The sequence below is a fragment of the Sinocyclocheilus rhinocerous genome, unplaced genomic scaffold (assembly GCF_001515625.1).
Source record: "Sinocyclocheilus rhinocerous isolate Xijiao unplaced genomic scaffold, SAMN03320098_v1.1 scaffold632, whole genome shotgun sequence".
Lineage (NCBI taxonomy): Eukaryota > Metazoa > Chordata > Actinopteri > Cypriniformes > Cyprinidae > Sinocyclocheilus > Sinocyclocheilus rhinocerous.
In genome coordinates, this window is record NW_015639247.1 from 1,092,063 (window position 1) to 1,108,554 (window position 16,492).

A 16,492-nucleotide genomic window follows, 5' to 3' on the forward strand; every position below is an offset into this window, starting at 1 on the left:
TCTATGTGAATATCTGTTAAACTGTAATTTATTTCTGTGATGCGCAGCTGTATTTTCAGCATCATTACTCCAGTCTTCAGTGTCACATGATCTTCAGAAATCATTCTAATATTTGCTGCTCAAACAAACATTTATTATTATTATTATTATGCTGAAAACAGCTGAGTATATTTTTTTCATGTTTCTTTAATGTATAGAAGAACAGCATTTATTTAAAATAGAAATCTTTTGTAACATTATAGATGTCTTTATTGCTAAATAACGCTTTTGAATGGAATAGTGTGTATAATGTTACAAAAGCTTTTTATTTCAGATAAATGCTGATCTCTGGATCTTTCTATACATCAAAGAATCCTGAAAAAAAAGTACTCAACTGTTTTCAACATTGATACAAATCAGAAATGTTTCTTGAGCAGCAAATCAGCATATTAGAATGATTTCTGAAGATCATGTGACACTGAAGACTGGAGTAATGATGTTGAAAATTCAGCTTTGACATTTTAAAATATATTCAAATAGAAAACAGTTATTTTTAGTAAAAAATATTTCAAAATGTTACTGTTTTTTTGTACTTTGGATCAAATACATGCAGGCCTGGTGAGCAGAAGAGACTTCTTCAAAAAACAAAAAATCTTACCGTTCAAAACTTTTGACTCTATATATTGTAATCTTTGGTTGAGCCAGCTGTTACGCTCAATTGAGAATGATTGTTATATTTTACATGTGCCCCAGTGACAACTTTTGTACCTTTTTTTCTGAGAGTGCAGAAGACACTTCTTTAAAAACATTACAATTCTGACTGTTCAGAAACTTTGCTGAAAGGTACCGGAGAGGCGAGAGATGGAGAAAGACTCACGGATGGGTAACGTCTGGAAGGTTTCCGTGTGGCTGAAATCCCCCTGACCCTTTCCGTTGACCGCCGCCACACGCAGCTCATACGTCGTGTTGGGCTCCAGGTGAGCCAGAACCACTGTGAGACACCGGAGAGAGAGAGAGAGAGAGAGAGAGAGAGAGAGAGAGAGAGAATAAACTCCCTTATATTTGAGCTGCTTCTAAATGCTAATACAAGTCACATACAGTGGTGGCCAAAATCATTAGAACACTAGTAGTATTTAACATAATATTTACAGTAAATACTAGATGTAAAATGTGAGGTTATTTTCAATTTTAGAGATTTATCTTGCATTTTTCATTTATGAATTTATTCATTATTGAATATTGTTAATGTTAACTAAAACTAAAACTATGAAAAATTGTTTTCATTCATTGACGTTAAGCTAAAATAAAATAAAATATGAATATTAGATGAAAAGATAAAAGTAAAAAAAAAAAAAAATACTGAAAAGAAAATTTGAAATACTGCCTGAAATTAAATCATTTTAAAACTGGATTAAAAATAAATTGAAGTTATAAACATTTACAAAAAAAAAAAACAATAGCTAATGTGAAAACATTGTTTTCATTTACTGAACTTAAACTGAAATAAAATTAAATATAAATATTAGATGAAAAAGATTAGAAATATTTCATATGCAACAAGCAGAAATTAAATAAGTTTAGACTACAGCACAAAAAGTATTAAAATGAAAAGAAATTTAAGCTAAATAGAAATATCACCATTCATTCAATCATTCAATATGTCTACCACTGAATATGTATTTTACATTAACGCACCACTTTAGCAAATCTAAGACCTTGGCCAGTGATTGCACTCATTGATTTCCATGAGAATGCACTAATAAAAATGAAGCGGCTCAATGAGCGCGCTTGTTGTACTTAGTCAAAGAACATTGAGATCTTAATTAAAAATCCACAAAGAGTATGTGGACGTAATTGAAGCAATTATGCTCTAAATTTGAGTTTGAGACCATAACGAGGACGTTTGTAGACCGACGTCTCATTGAATTTCCCTTGTTGGTCTGATCTTGAACTCATTGTTTTCCATTTTCTGCGATGCATGAAGCTCTGCGGGACTGAGACACGGAGTTGAGGAATATAACTACGCGCACTTGAAAGTTTTTTATTTGTTATTAGTGTTTTACCTCACACTTAGCACAATACACATTATTTAAAGGCTTAATGCAAAGAAAATTCTTGGCAGAAAGTAAAGCAGTTTAATGAACAAACAGCTTGAAGTCATTATCGCTGCTGCAAGCGCAAATGTGTTTAGATGCTCCAAACGTAATGGAAACGACTGTCGACATCCTGGTCCTGCAAAAACACTGGCTTTGAGACGTGATAATGGCTTTTAGGAAATATATAAGACGGTGAACATGCACTTCTTTTAGCTAAATGCTGTTTTTACTTGCAAAGCTTTGCACTTTTGCTCTGAGGATAGAAACATCTCACACGAGATCTGTTTAATATAAATATGTTCTTAAATTCTATTCTGAATCACATAAATGCTTCAACAATTTCTAAATGAAAGCAAGCATCATATTTACAGTAAATACTGAACTAAGTTTAAACTTAAGTACTAAAATGACTAAAACTGAAATAAAAATAAATGAAAGCTAAAAATAAATATTTTTAAAAAACAATAACAAAATGGCAAAAGCGCATGTCAAAAATGACTAAGATTTCAAATGTCAAAATTCATGCTAGTTTATGTAGGTTAATTCCAATGCTATTAAAACTACAATTAATTAAAAAAATTTGTTGATTGAAATCTGAAATGAAGCTGAAATAAAATACAATTTAAATATTAGATGAACAGCTTAACCTTATAAAAAAAAAAATTAATAAAAAAAATGCAGGCGTGGCAACTAACTAAAATAAATAAATAAATAAATTAGTGAAACTGAAATAAAATAAATTAAAGCTAAACAAACAGAAATATTAAATAATAAATAATGACAAAAGCATGAAACAAAAATGACTTGAACCTAAGCTAAACTTAAAATGAAAACTGTATAAAATATAAAATTATAAGCTGAAATAAGCTAAATATTTATTAAATAATAAATGAAAACCAAAACGATAAATATTGCCTTGGCAACTAACCAAAATGAAGAACGTTTCAGCTCAAAAAATGTCTAAAGCTGAAATAAAAATAAATTAAACCGAAATAGAATATATATAAAGTTGACATACAAATGATGAAAAACACAAGCCATTTATCATAAAGAAGCTGACAACATTAGCAATAACACATAATGTCAGCAGTTTAATGTCTATTGAAAAGTCCAAGTTTTATGTTAGTTAGTGCTAGTGCTATTTTTAACAAAAATGGAAACTATTAAAAATAGTAAAATTAAGAATAAAATAATGAAATAATTAAAAATAATGTGTGAAAAAATTAACTTAAAACATTTTTTTTTTGAAACGTTGCCTAACTGAAATGAAATGAGTTTAAACTTAAGTACTAAAATAACTAAAACTGAAATAAAAAATAAATTGAAGCTAAATAGAAATATTTTCAAAAAACAATAAAATGACAAAAGCACATTGCAAAAATAACTAAAGTTCATGGAAAACATAGAATTAAATTCTTACTGAATACTTTAATAGTATGTAAATAGTTTATTTATATACAAAAGCAGTCTTAAGTCGCTGGGGTATATTTGTAGCAATAGCCAACAATACATTGTATGGGTCAGATGCATAAATCTCAATTTCAGACAATTGACACTTATGACTGGCTTTGTGCTCCAGGGTCACATATGATAGTAACAGTAAGTATAAATGTAATAGTGAGTGTGATCGTGGCTCACTCTGAACTGCGTGTGATCTGACTGTCCTCCAGTCCTGTGCGCTCGTGTCTCTGTAGCTGATGGTGTAGTAGCTGATGGGGACGCCGCCGTGAGAGTCGGGCTTCATGAAGGAGACGGTGGCGAGACGCTGGGAGACGGCAGAGAGCCGAACGGAGTACGGGTGCGACGGGACGTCTGTGAAGAAACACAAACATGATGATGCTTTTGAATAAACATGAAGGAATATTTGCTTGAGAAGCAACACTGAACACTGGGTGAAGGTCACATTTCAACTCAAAATCCAACATTCGAGTGCTTAACAGGCTAAGAAAGTCAGTGTTTACACTAGAATTTTATTCTGAACATTGTCTGCACCCTCAGCTCAGAGGATTATCTGTATTATAGATGTAAAGCGTGCCGCGAAATAAAGAGTCCGACAGGCTTTTCATCCTGTGATAAAGCGCAGATGCGAAATAAACAGATGACAGAGCATCAGATAAACTGCGGACTGGAGAAACTCAAGATGCATCATCATTTGCGCTGCTGCCGTGTTAGTGAGTGACGAGAGTGAAGAGCATTCGCTCAACAGGAAGCAGGCCGCAGCTCAACTTCCTGTTGAAGAAGAATCACTCGGATCTTGAAAGACATTCGTCATTGTAAGAGCAAACGCTTCAAACTCTGCTATAAGGCCATTTCTGTCACATTTAAAGTGTGTGTTTATTCTACAATGAGTTTTCTGTCTTCAAAATGAAACTTTTAAAATATAATAGTGCTGTCAAACGATTAATCGCATCCAAAATAAGTTTTTGTTTACATAATATATGTGTGTGTACTGTGTATATTTATTACGTATACATAAATACACACACATGAATGTATATATTTAAGAAAAATATGTTATGTTTATATATTAAAGGGGTAACTATATACATGTAAATATTTTCAAAGTATATGCTGTATGTGTGTCTTTATATATACATAATAAATATACACAGTACACACACACATATATTAAGTAAACAAAAACTATTTTGGATGCGATTAATTGCTTGACAGCACTAAACTATACACTACTGCTCAAAAATCTCTTCTGCTCACCGAGGCTGCATTTATTTGATCAAAAATACAGTAAAAATAGTGAAATATTATTTCAACAAATAAATTACATTTTAACATATATTCACATAGAAAACACGACATTTTAAAAATATTTCAAAATTTTTACTGTATTTTTGTTTAAATAAATGCAGACTTGATGACCAGAAGAGACTTCCTTCAGTAACATTAAAAAAATGTTTTGGAAATGTAGTCTTTACCCACTGAAATGTTCAAAATATGCAAGTTATTCATCACTGGATTAAATATGCACACATTTGCATATTAGCATATATAAAAAGTGACACAGACCTGAAAGAAAACATCGCAACTGTTATGTTATCAACAACTCTGCGGTTGGTAACTGGCAGCATTTTGTTTATTTAACAAAATATTTAATAAAACACTCTGTGCATGTAAATGAAGATGTTTTGCCCTTTTTAAGATGAAAAGGCCCACAAAATGTCAAAGATAAATGAAATTCAAAAACTCCCCAGCAATTAACAGAAATATCACATTTGAAGCAATGGATAAAAGTAGAGATATTTCGTTTGCTACACGAGCAAAATGTCACTTTCAGAAAATGGCATTTAAAATATATAAAAGAGGTATAAAATAGATATCTAAAAATATTTCTAAATCTTTTTTAATATTTGTCTTTAATATTTGCACCCTATACCTTCTGGATTGAATGTGTGTGTGTGTGTGTGTGTGTGTGCGTGCATGTTTTTGAGTGTGTGTGTGTGTGTGTGTGTGTGCGTGCGTGCATGCATGTTTTTGAGTGTGTGTGTGCATGTTTTTGAGTGTGTGTGTGTATGTGCGTGTGCATGCATGTTTTTGAGTGTGTGTGTGTGTGTGTGTGTGTGTGTGTATGTGTGTGTGTGTGTGTGTATTCTCTCGGGCTGGATGAGGTCCTCTCTGAAGTGAACTGCAGCTCTTCATGGCATATTAAGCAGCTCTACAGTAAATGGGACAGTACTCTGGTATATTAGCGAGCTCTCTAGTAAATCACGCGGCACTACACAAGATTAGCTTCAGTTAAATTAGCAGCGGCCAGATGGGAAGGACATACTGTTATGGAAAATTTCAATAATACATCAGTGCACTGCACATGACAACAGGTTTAAATCAAACGCAAACCAGTTTCTCAGGTCGACGTGTCGCCTCGTCTCAAACCAAACCAAACAGGCAACATGAAATGCTTACAAACAGTAAGTAATAAACCGGGTAACACATTTAGGTTAGAAAAACATTGTGGGAACATTGTTTTGAAATGTTTTTAAAACGTTAAAATTTTCTTTTTCTTTGTTTTGGTTAAAATTTTGGTGAAACTATGTGCTAACCAGCACCTTTTGTTTTGGATGTTTATTATTATTATTATTATTATTAATAATAATTAGTTTAACCAGAAATACTTCCCTGGTCAATCTGCTTCATCAGAAAGATCATGCAAAATTAATAAAAACTACACAGATATGTTTAAAACAAACAAACAAACAAGGTAAAAACACACAACTAAAATATTTACTGGCATTAAAATGAAAATGGAATATATATATATATAAATATTTTAATTGTTTTATATATATTTAATTGTTTTTCCACGCCCATCTGCGCTGTTTTGGAATTGCGCTCTCACGGTAATTTGCCCTGCTTAGTAAAACTGGCCCTAAAACTTTAACTAAAATTAAATGAAAATAGAAAATAGAAAAATTAATTCTAATTCAAAATATTAACAAAAAACTACAATTGTATCTCAAAATAAAACAAAAAACGTTTCTAAAAATGTTCTAACTCTATTTTCACCCAAATTGTAACATTATTTGAACATTTATTTTTAATATTCTAAAAACTCTAAAATGTCCAAAAATTTAAATGCTATTTAAAGGTTACATAAGCATTTCGTACAGCATTCAACTAACTTTATTTATTTTAAAAATATAACGTCACTTAAAAGTTAATTTTTAAAAATTCTAAGAATGTTAAATGTGCAGTTTTCTTGTCGTGATTATAACGTTATTTAAACGTTATAAAAATGTTCTTAGAACATTCATCAAGTTAAAATAACATCATAAATACAATCCAAGAATGCTGATCTAATAACATTTTATCTCAATGTTATGAGAATGTACAGTGGGTACGGAAAGTATTCAGACCCCCTTAAATTTTTCACTCTTTGTTATATTGCAGCCATTTGCTAAAATCATTTAAGTAAATTTAATAATGTTATATAAACATTCCATAAACATTAAGAATGTTTTGTCCTGACATATATAGAACTTTAAAAAAAAACGTTAGTGAAAGTTAGTGAAATGTTCCCTGTTAGCTGTGAAGTAGCGATCGTTTCACAGACAGAAAACAAATCCGAATACATAAAGTTCTGTTGGTGGATATCTAGTTTACTTCCTGCTAAGTCCTTCAAACAAAACTGTAAAACCAGTGCAACCAGGATTGAAAATTAAAAAGGTGTATTTTGATCAAGTGAAGTTTGGTGTTACTGGTAAACACAGACCTGCCTGTGCTAATATAAACTCCTGGTATCGAGCGCCGATGTTGTTTCTGGCTGTGCAGTTGTAGCGTCCAAAATCCCGGTCGGACACCGGAGTGACCTGTGGATCAACACAAACCAGACGTGAGGAGAATGAGAAAATGAGCGCGAGAATATGGCAAGGGATTTTTTTGAGTACTGAAATTATGTGCTAACCAGCACCTTTTGTTTTGGATGTTTTTTTTATTACCGTATTGTCCCGAATATAAGACGATGTTTTTTTCTTGGAAATACATCTGAAAAACCGCGGTCATCTTATCACCAGAAAGACTTCCCTGGTCAACCTGCTTCACCAGAAAGAGCATGCAAAATTAATTAAAACTACACAGACATTTTTAAAACAAACAAATAAGGTAAAAACACACAACTAAAACTTTACTGGAATTAAAATGAAAATGAAAAATATATATTAAAAACAGTTAAAAAAACTATATAGATATAAATAAATAACAAAAACACGTAACTATAACTTTAACTAAAATATAATCAAAATTGAAAATCTAAAAATAAAACCTAAAAAATTAAATTCTAAAAATCCTAATTCTAAAATCCAAATTCAAGATATGAATAAAAAAAATACAATAGTGATCCTAAAATAAAACCGGTCCTACATCAGCACCAAACTAGAACTTAAAGGGGTCATATGATGTTGCTAAAAAGAACATTATTTTGTGTATTTGGTGTAATGAAATGTGTTTATGCGGTTTAAGGTTCAAAAAACACATTATTTTCCACATACTGTACATTATTGTTTCTCCTCTATGCCCCGTCTTTCTGAAGCACGTCGATTTTTACAAAGCTCATCGGCCTGAAAAGCGAGGTGTGCTCTGATTGGCCAACTATCCAGAGCTTGTAACACTCTAAAGAGAAAGGAACAATTGAAATCGCATCATATGACCCCTTTAAGACTTGAAACATATTCTTCACAAGACGCTTACGTTTTTAGCTACTCTATACACTATACTCAATTTTACGCATTTTAATTTTTAAATGCATCATATTAAGTCAATTAATATGCAATGATGCAGCATAAACCACCTTTTACGGTTAGTTAGTTTTTTTTTTTTCAGGTCAACTACTGACGTAGCTGAGCAAAACAGTTTGAAAATAATTCAATATGTGCAATGTAAATAAAGTACTGAAACCTCGAGAAGCGATCGGCCGTCTGCGGCGTGAATGCGGATGTTGCTGGTTCCTTGACTGGAGATGGTGAAGCGGTCTCGTCTCCACAGCATGGTCGCCGGAGGGTTGGACTTCACATCGCAGCTGATGTTCACCGGGTTTCCCTCCCACGAGTAGAAGATGGTTTGGTTGGTCTGGAACTTCGGCGCATCTGGTGGAAGAAAAGCAGAGACTGAGCAAAATAGAACTGGAGGTTGGCAATGTTATCCTAATGGATGCAATGTCAACAAAGAATTTGAAGCATTAAAAACAGGATTTTGGACCATTTCAGGAGGTCCAAGGTCCTCGAAATCCAACTGATCAACCATCTACACTGTAAGGAGTGAACATAAAACTAAGATTACTGGAGTAGACTTTACAAGAAAATATTCAGAAATTCTACACATTAATGTCACTGTTACATGCTGTTTCTTTGTGAAATGTACTTCTGCTTTTAAAGAAGTTTCCCAGGCTTTTTCAATTAAGCACTACCAGCTAAAAAACCATGTAAAACCAGCCATTAGAAGCTTGTTATGGAATTAAAAATAAAGGCCCTTTCAAATGTCTTGCATCAGGGCTTCAACACAAGCATAATAAATATGGTTATCATTACTTTGAATAAAATAAATGTAAAAAAAAAAAAATAATAAATACAAAATCTACATTTTTAATATACCTGAAAAATGTTTCATTTTCTTTTAGTTTAACTTGATGTATTAAAATAAATAAAAATGAAATAAAAATTAATATAATTAAAAACTATATTGACTAAAATAAAGAAATAAATAAAAATACCTAAAATTAAAACAAAAACTTAAAATATAAAAAACTAATTCAAAATATTAATACAAAATATGAACTAAAAACTATAATAGTGCTGTTTATATTGGCTAGCTGTATTCCTTTAAAAGTTGCTTTGGATAAAAGCATCTGCTAAATGAATAAATGCAAATGTAAACATACAATTATACTAAAATAATACTAAAATTACACTGGCCTGTACTACATGCGATTGTCGATTTTTTTTTTCATGCATGTTATTGCAACTAAAACTAAAACTTAAATAAAAATTAATAATAATGGCAAAAACACAACTGACTAAATTACTAAAACATTAAATTAAATTAAAATAAAAATGGAAATAATAAAAAAAACAGTAAAAATATTAATGAAAAACTATAACAAAATTTAATATCTATAATAAAATAACACCAGCCTGAACTACTTGCAATAGGGAATGTTGATGTGAATCATGTACATAAAACAGCCTTTAGAGAAGAGTAGTATTGATTGCAACAAGGAAAGACGTTACAGTCTCACTCCATTATGTGTCAGACAGCGTCTACAGTAAACAGAGTCATAAAGACCAAATGTATTTTTCGCCGAAGCTTCAGTTTTAAGCACCGAGGGCGTCTGCATTCATACGGCATTATTCCTGCTGTACGCCGACTAGAAGGCTTCCATTAGAGAGACTGATGCGGGGTCGTCCGTCTCATCCGAGGAGCAGCGCAGAGACAAGCCTGTACTAAATAAATGAGCTCATTAGCGTCCGGTAACGCTCGGCTGCCTCCTGCCACGGTTATTCACAACCTCCTTTTTCACACGCTAGCCGTGAACCTCTAAGTGCACGACATGAAGACACTCCCTCCGCGAGCATTCAGGGAAACGAGGAGCTTTATTGGCATCTCATCGCATTTAACATGAGTGACATAAATGTGCAATGCTATCCTAATGAATGAAATGCAGACAAAAGAATTTGAAGCAATAAAAAGAGATACAGAAAACAAGTGACCTCAACAACGTGTTGGTATTTCAGGAGACGGACCTGGAAATTAATAAGAACCTGAGGAATTAATTACTTGGGAAGAATTCCTTCCATAATTGGCTCCGTTGAGGTTTTTTTTTTTTTTCTCGAGGCCAATCAAGAACAATTGTGGGGTAAAATAATTATGAAAGCAAGAGGTCCTTTGAAAAGGCCACAGAGAAACAGCGTTGGGTGTAATGCATTATTAAATAATTAGTTACTGTAATCTGATTACTTTTCTGGATTACTCTGAATTTTTCCGTAAGTTACTTCTGATGTAATACTGTATAGACTATAGAACAATTCTATGTAAAACGATCGTGAATTTAACATTATGTTTTTAATGCAGCCTTGACCCTTTATATACTTTGGTCAGTTTAAGAATAATTTATGTGATTTTATATTATTTATTTGAAAAAATTAAAGAACAGTTTCATGTCTATCCGTGTATTGCTAGATATAGAATTTAAAAACAATTAGTAATAAGTAATGCACTACTTTTTAGAAAGAGTAATTTGTAATCTAATTTCACTGTTGAGGATGTAGTTAGTAGCTAGTAATTAATTACTTTTTTAGAGTAACTTACCCAACACTGAAAGCAATGCGACGGTATATTTGTAGTTGGTGCAGATGTGTGCATTTTGTGCATCTTACACTCGATATCCAGGAACATGCTCTTCTGATGGCCCCCGATCCTGCTGAGCGCTTCACAGTCGAATCGGCCCCAGTCTGAGAGTTGAACGCCGCTGATGGTCAGCATGGATTTTCCGTGGCGCCCGCGCACTTCCACGCGGCCGTCCTGACTCTACAAAAACACAAACACATCAGCGAAACAAACACTGCCACTGTCATGCACACACAGACAGACACAAGCACAATCATTGACATACTAAAAATAAATATATTTATTATTTATATTATATGCAGTTTTTAAATCAATGTTTTGGGTCTATATAATTTGCATTCATTTTTATTGCGGTTGTAGTTTTAGTTATTTTATTTAAGGGTGTTTTAGGTGTTTGCTAGGGCATTTCTATATGGTTACTATAGTGTTCTACTCAGTTGCCAGGGTGTTACTATGCGGTTGCTAGGGTGTTCTAGGGGTTTTCTAGGGCATATGTTACTAATGTGTTCTGAGTATTTGCTAGGCAGTTGCTAGGGTGTTATAGGGCATATAGCTACTAATGTGTTCTGAGTAGTTGCTAGGGTGTTGCTATGCAGTTGCTAGGGTGTTCTAGGGGTTTGCTGGGCCATATGGTTACTAAGGTGTTCTGAGTAGTTGCTAGGGTGTTGCTATGCAGTTGCTAGTGTGTTCTAGGGGTTTGCTGGGCCATATGGTTACTAAGGTGTTCTGAGTAGTTGCTAGGGTGTTGCTATGCAGTTGCTAGTGTGTTCTAGGGGTTTGCTGGGCCATATGGTTACTAAGGTGTTCTGAGTAGTTGCTAGGGTGTTGCTATGCAGTTGTTAAGAAGTTATGAGTGATTTTTAGAGTGTTGCCATGAGGTTGTCCTAGATGTTTGCTAGAGCATTGCTATATGGCTATATGCTATAAGGTGTAAAAATACACAGTTTACACAAACACACAACCAGCGGTGTATGTGAACAAACCAAATAAATAAAAAACTACAGAATCTCTCACAAACATCCCTGCATAAAAACCATAAAAAAAGTCATAAATAAACAAACAAACAAATAAATAAACACTGTTTTAGATAGTTTAGTACATCAGGATAAATTAATGAAAATGAGAAATGTTGCCTTGGCAACTAGATGAAAAAAGTTTATGTTTGCTTTTATTTCAAATAGTAAATAGTTTTTTATGGTTTTATTTTTAGTTAACTACACTAACCCAGACAGAATCATATTAGCAATCCAAGGAAAAGAGCAAACTGAGTTTGCGTTAATCAGGTAATGCATCGGTCCACAAGAGCAAACGAGCTACAATGAATATAAATGCAGCACTTTCCGACTGTAATGTGGTCACACTATCTGTGCTTGCGGTGAGATAGGGAACTTTTGAATATAAAGGGATTAGATGGTGTCCGTCCCCCAACGCCGACTTTAACGATCAGTGTTCTTCGCCTTCCCTGAAAAATCGGTATGTGTCCACCCTCCGCTTGATGCCTCGCGGTCTAGAGTGCAGCACTAGCTGTGTTTTATTTGACAGGGGCCGTTATTGTAGGCTAGGAGATGACCCGCAGGCTTTCCTCCCTTCACACTAATGCATGAGATTAATTTTTACACAGACAGCAAGAGCTGACGCACCTGCGCCTGGTGTTTCACGCCTGGAGAACATGACGCAAACACATACACACGTGTAAAAGCACAAAAACACGTCTACTGAAGAAAATATGACTGGAGTTTGACTGTGTCGTGGGTGGTTGCTATGCACTTGCTAGGGTGTTATGAGTGGATTTCATTGTGTTGCTATGTGGTCCTTTGTAGATGTTGGCTAGGGAAAATCTATATGGTAACTAAGGCGTTCTAAGCGATTGCAAGGGCGTTGGTATGTGGTTGCTGGGGTTTTGTGAGAGTTTTTATAGTGTGTTGTTCTGCAGCTGCTAGGGTGTTCTGCCAGGGGATTTCTATATGGTTACTAAGGTGTTGTGAATAGTTGCTAGGGTGTTGTTAGGTGGTTGCAAGGTGTACGCAAGGGGATTTTTAAATGGTTGCTAGTGTGTTATGAATGTTTTTTATACTGTGTTGCTAAGCAGTTGCTAGGGTGTTCTAGGTGTCTGCAAGGGGATTTTTATATGGTTACTAAGGTGTTCTGAATAGTTACTAGGCTGTTTTTAGGAGGTTGCTAGGGTGTTCTAGGTGTCTGCAAGGGGATATCTATATGGTTACTAAGGTGTTCTGGATAGTAGCTAAGGTGTCGTTAGGTGGTTGCTAGGGTTTTCTAGGTGTCTGCAAAGGATATTTATATGGTTGCTAGGGTGTTATGAGTGATTTTTATAGTGTGTTGCTAAATGGTTGCTAGGGTGATATAGGTGTCTGCAAGGGAATTTTTATATGGTTACTAAGGTGTTCTGAATAGTAGCTAGGGTGTCGTTAGGTGGTTGCTAGGGTGTTCTAGCTGTCTGCAAGGGATATTTATATGGTTGCTAGGGTGTTATGAGTGGTTTGTATAGAGTGTTGCTAAGCGGTTGCTAGGGTTTTCTGAATAGTTGTTAGGTATTTTTTATAGTGTGTTGCTAAGCGGTTATATATGTTCTGAATAGTTGCTAGGGTGTTGTTAGGTGGCTGCTAGGGCATAGGTCCATAATTACGACTATAATTAAGGTGTTCTGCATAGTTACTAGGGTGTTACTATGTTTTCTGTTATGAGTGTTTTTTCATCATGTGTTGCTAAGCTGTTTCTAGGGTATTCTATGTGTTCGCTAGGTAGTTGCTAGGGTGTTCTAGGTGTCTGTAAGGGGATATCTATATTGTTGTTGGGGTGTTACAAGTGTTTTTTATAGTGTGGTGCTAAGAAGTTGCTAGGGTCTTCAAGGAGTTTCCCAGGAAATATCTATATGGTTGCTAGGGTGTTCTGTTTACCAGATATGGTGTCGCTATGCGGTTGCTAGGGTGTTCTAGGTATCTGGCAGGGCATCTCTATGCGGTTTTTAAGGTGTTCTCAGTGTTTGCTAGAGCAGTGCTGTATGGTTGCTAAGGTGTGGGTTTTGATACACTGCTCTGCGGTTGCTAGGTATGAGGTATGAGCACTAGTAATGATTGAATTAGTAAACAATATAGCATGAATTTTTTAACTCAAAAACACATATACACAAACACACCACCAATGGTGCGTATGAACTCAAAACACATGAATATAAACTACAGAATCTCTCACAAACATCACTGCATTAAAAATGACAATGCATCGTGAAAAACCACCTTTCCGACTGAATGAATGTAATAAAAACTAATAAAATCAGCTGCCAGAATCATATTTCTCATTCTGTGGTGTTACGACCTCCACATACAAATTATATCGGAGAGCTGGCCTGTAAGCAGATACCAGAAACTGATCAGTGAGTAAAAACCACAGACACACACTGTCTTTCTGTGTGTGTGTGTGTGCGTCTGACACCATCTCGCCTTGGGCAGAGGCTTCCTGACTGTTTGATATGCTACTGAGATCTCTGTGAGACGACACAACCACAGCATACTGAGAGAGAAAAGAGGACGACAGAGGAGCGAATGGACTGACAGACAGATAAGACAGACACAGACAGAAATACAGACAGACAGATAGATAGATGGACAGACACAGATAGACAGACAGACAGACACAGACAGAAATACAGACATACAGACAGATACAGACAGACACAGACAGAAATACAGACAGACAGACAGACAGAAATACAGACAGACAGACAGACACAGATAGACAGACAGACAGACAGATAGATAGATAGACAGACACAGATAGACAGACAGACAGACAGATACAGACATACACAGACAGACAGACACAAATACAGACAGACAGATAGATATAGACAGACACAGATAGACAGACAGACAGACAGACACAGACAGAAATACAGACAGACAGATAGATAGATAGATAGATAGATAGACACAGATAAACAGACAGACAGACAGACAGACAGACAGACACAGACAGAAATACAGACAGACAGAAATACAGACAGACAGATAGATAGATAGATAGACACAGATAGACAGACAGACAGACAGACACACAGAAATACAGACAGACAGAAATACAGACAGATAGATAGATAGATAGATAGATAGACACAGATAGACAGACAGACAGACAGACAGACACAGACAGAAATACAGACAGACAGAAATACAGACAGACAGATATATAGATAGATAGACATAGATAGACAGACAGACAGACAGACACAGACAGACAGATAGATACAGACAGACACAGACAGACAAACAGACAGACAGATAAATAGATAGATAGACAGACAGACAGACAGACAGACACAGACAGAAATACAGACAGACAGAAATACAGACAGACAGATATATAGATAGATAGACATAGATAGACAGACAGACAGACAGACACAGACAGACAGATAGATACAGACAGACACAGACAGACAAACAGACAGACAGATAAATAGATAGATAGACAGACAGACAGACAGACAGACAGGCATTAGATTCTGCTCATTTGGTTCATCAGCTCCATGACTTTCTCATGCGTCTCAGACTCCTGCTGTACAGTGTGTGTTCATCATCAGCTGCTGCAGGATGCTGTTCTGCTGGAGGGAAATGAGTGGAAACGGGAGGCGTGGCCGACACAGACGACTGAACACCAGTGATTATCTACACAACGCTGAACAGGACTTTGAGGAGCTGTCATGTACCCGAGTCCTGTAATGATGAAATCGTTAGAAATGCTGCCTGTGCTAATGATTATGGAACAGGAAGAGCTACACGATCACTGTACCGCATCAATACTGCAGGTGAGATTTAAAGGGATAGTTCACCCAAAAGTGAACAGTTGCTGTTAATTTACTCTGCCTCAGGCCATCCAAGATGTAGGTAACGAAGTTACAGTAACAAAGATTTTTAGCTGAAACCGTGATCCTTGGTGATTCATTTAATGCAAGTCAATGGCTACCGGCACTTTGAGAGTCCAAAAAAAAAATATATATACAGGCAACATAAAATTAATTCCCGTGGCTCCTGATGATATATTGAGATCTTATGAAGTGAAACAATCAGTCTGTGCAATAAACTGATTATTATTTACAACATTATTACCTGTAATCCAGAGCCTCAGACAAACAGAAAAAATTTCTGTGAACTGATTCTTTCAGAAAGTTGGTTTTAATTAACTGGTTAAGTTCACTAGTTTGTTTACGCAATCACACAATGATGTAACATATTTGCAATTATATTAGCACAGATAATGAAGTCTAAAGCATATAAAGTGAATAAACTAGCCTTCATCAGCTCAGCTTTTTCCATAAACAATGAGAAACCATAAAAACTTTAATTTGTCCCTTCGTTCAAGTGTTGGGTTCACTCATACTCATATCAGCGGCTCATCCGAGTCGAACTGCTTCCTCAGTTCAGTGACTGCTGGAGGAACTGAAGCATTGAATCAATTCATTCATCACAGAATCAGATACGCCGCTATTTCAGCTCATTTCCAGTCGCAGTGACTGTCAGGCGTCTGAAAGTGAGTTTGATTGAGTAACTTGT

At 35.0% G+C, this 16,492-nt stretch overlaps 1 protein-coding gene across 2 annotated transcripts in view; it reads right to left on the reverse strand.

Annotated features, from left to right (window-relative positions):
- Window positions 1-16,492, reverse strand: part of LOC107751079 (neural cell adhesion molecule 2-like) — a 245,139-nt gene that overhangs the window by 20,767 nt on the left and 207,880 nt on the right. For both annotated transcript variants that reach the window (XM_016566675.1, XM_016566674.1), the window contains exons 9-13: window positions 10,955-11,105; window positions 8,481-8,668; window positions 7,300-7,396; window positions 3,714-3,887; window positions 857-970 (exon numbers count right to left, since the gene is read on the reverse strand). In XM_016566675.1, the coding sequence (XP_016422161.1) occupies window positions 857-970; window positions 3,714-3,887; window positions 7,300-7,396; window positions 8,481-8,668; window positions 10,955-11,105 (724 nt within the window). The remainder of the gene's footprint in view (window positions 1-856; window positions 971-3,713; window positions 3,888-7,299; window positions 7,397-8,480; window positions 8,669-10,954; window positions 11,106-16,492) is intronic.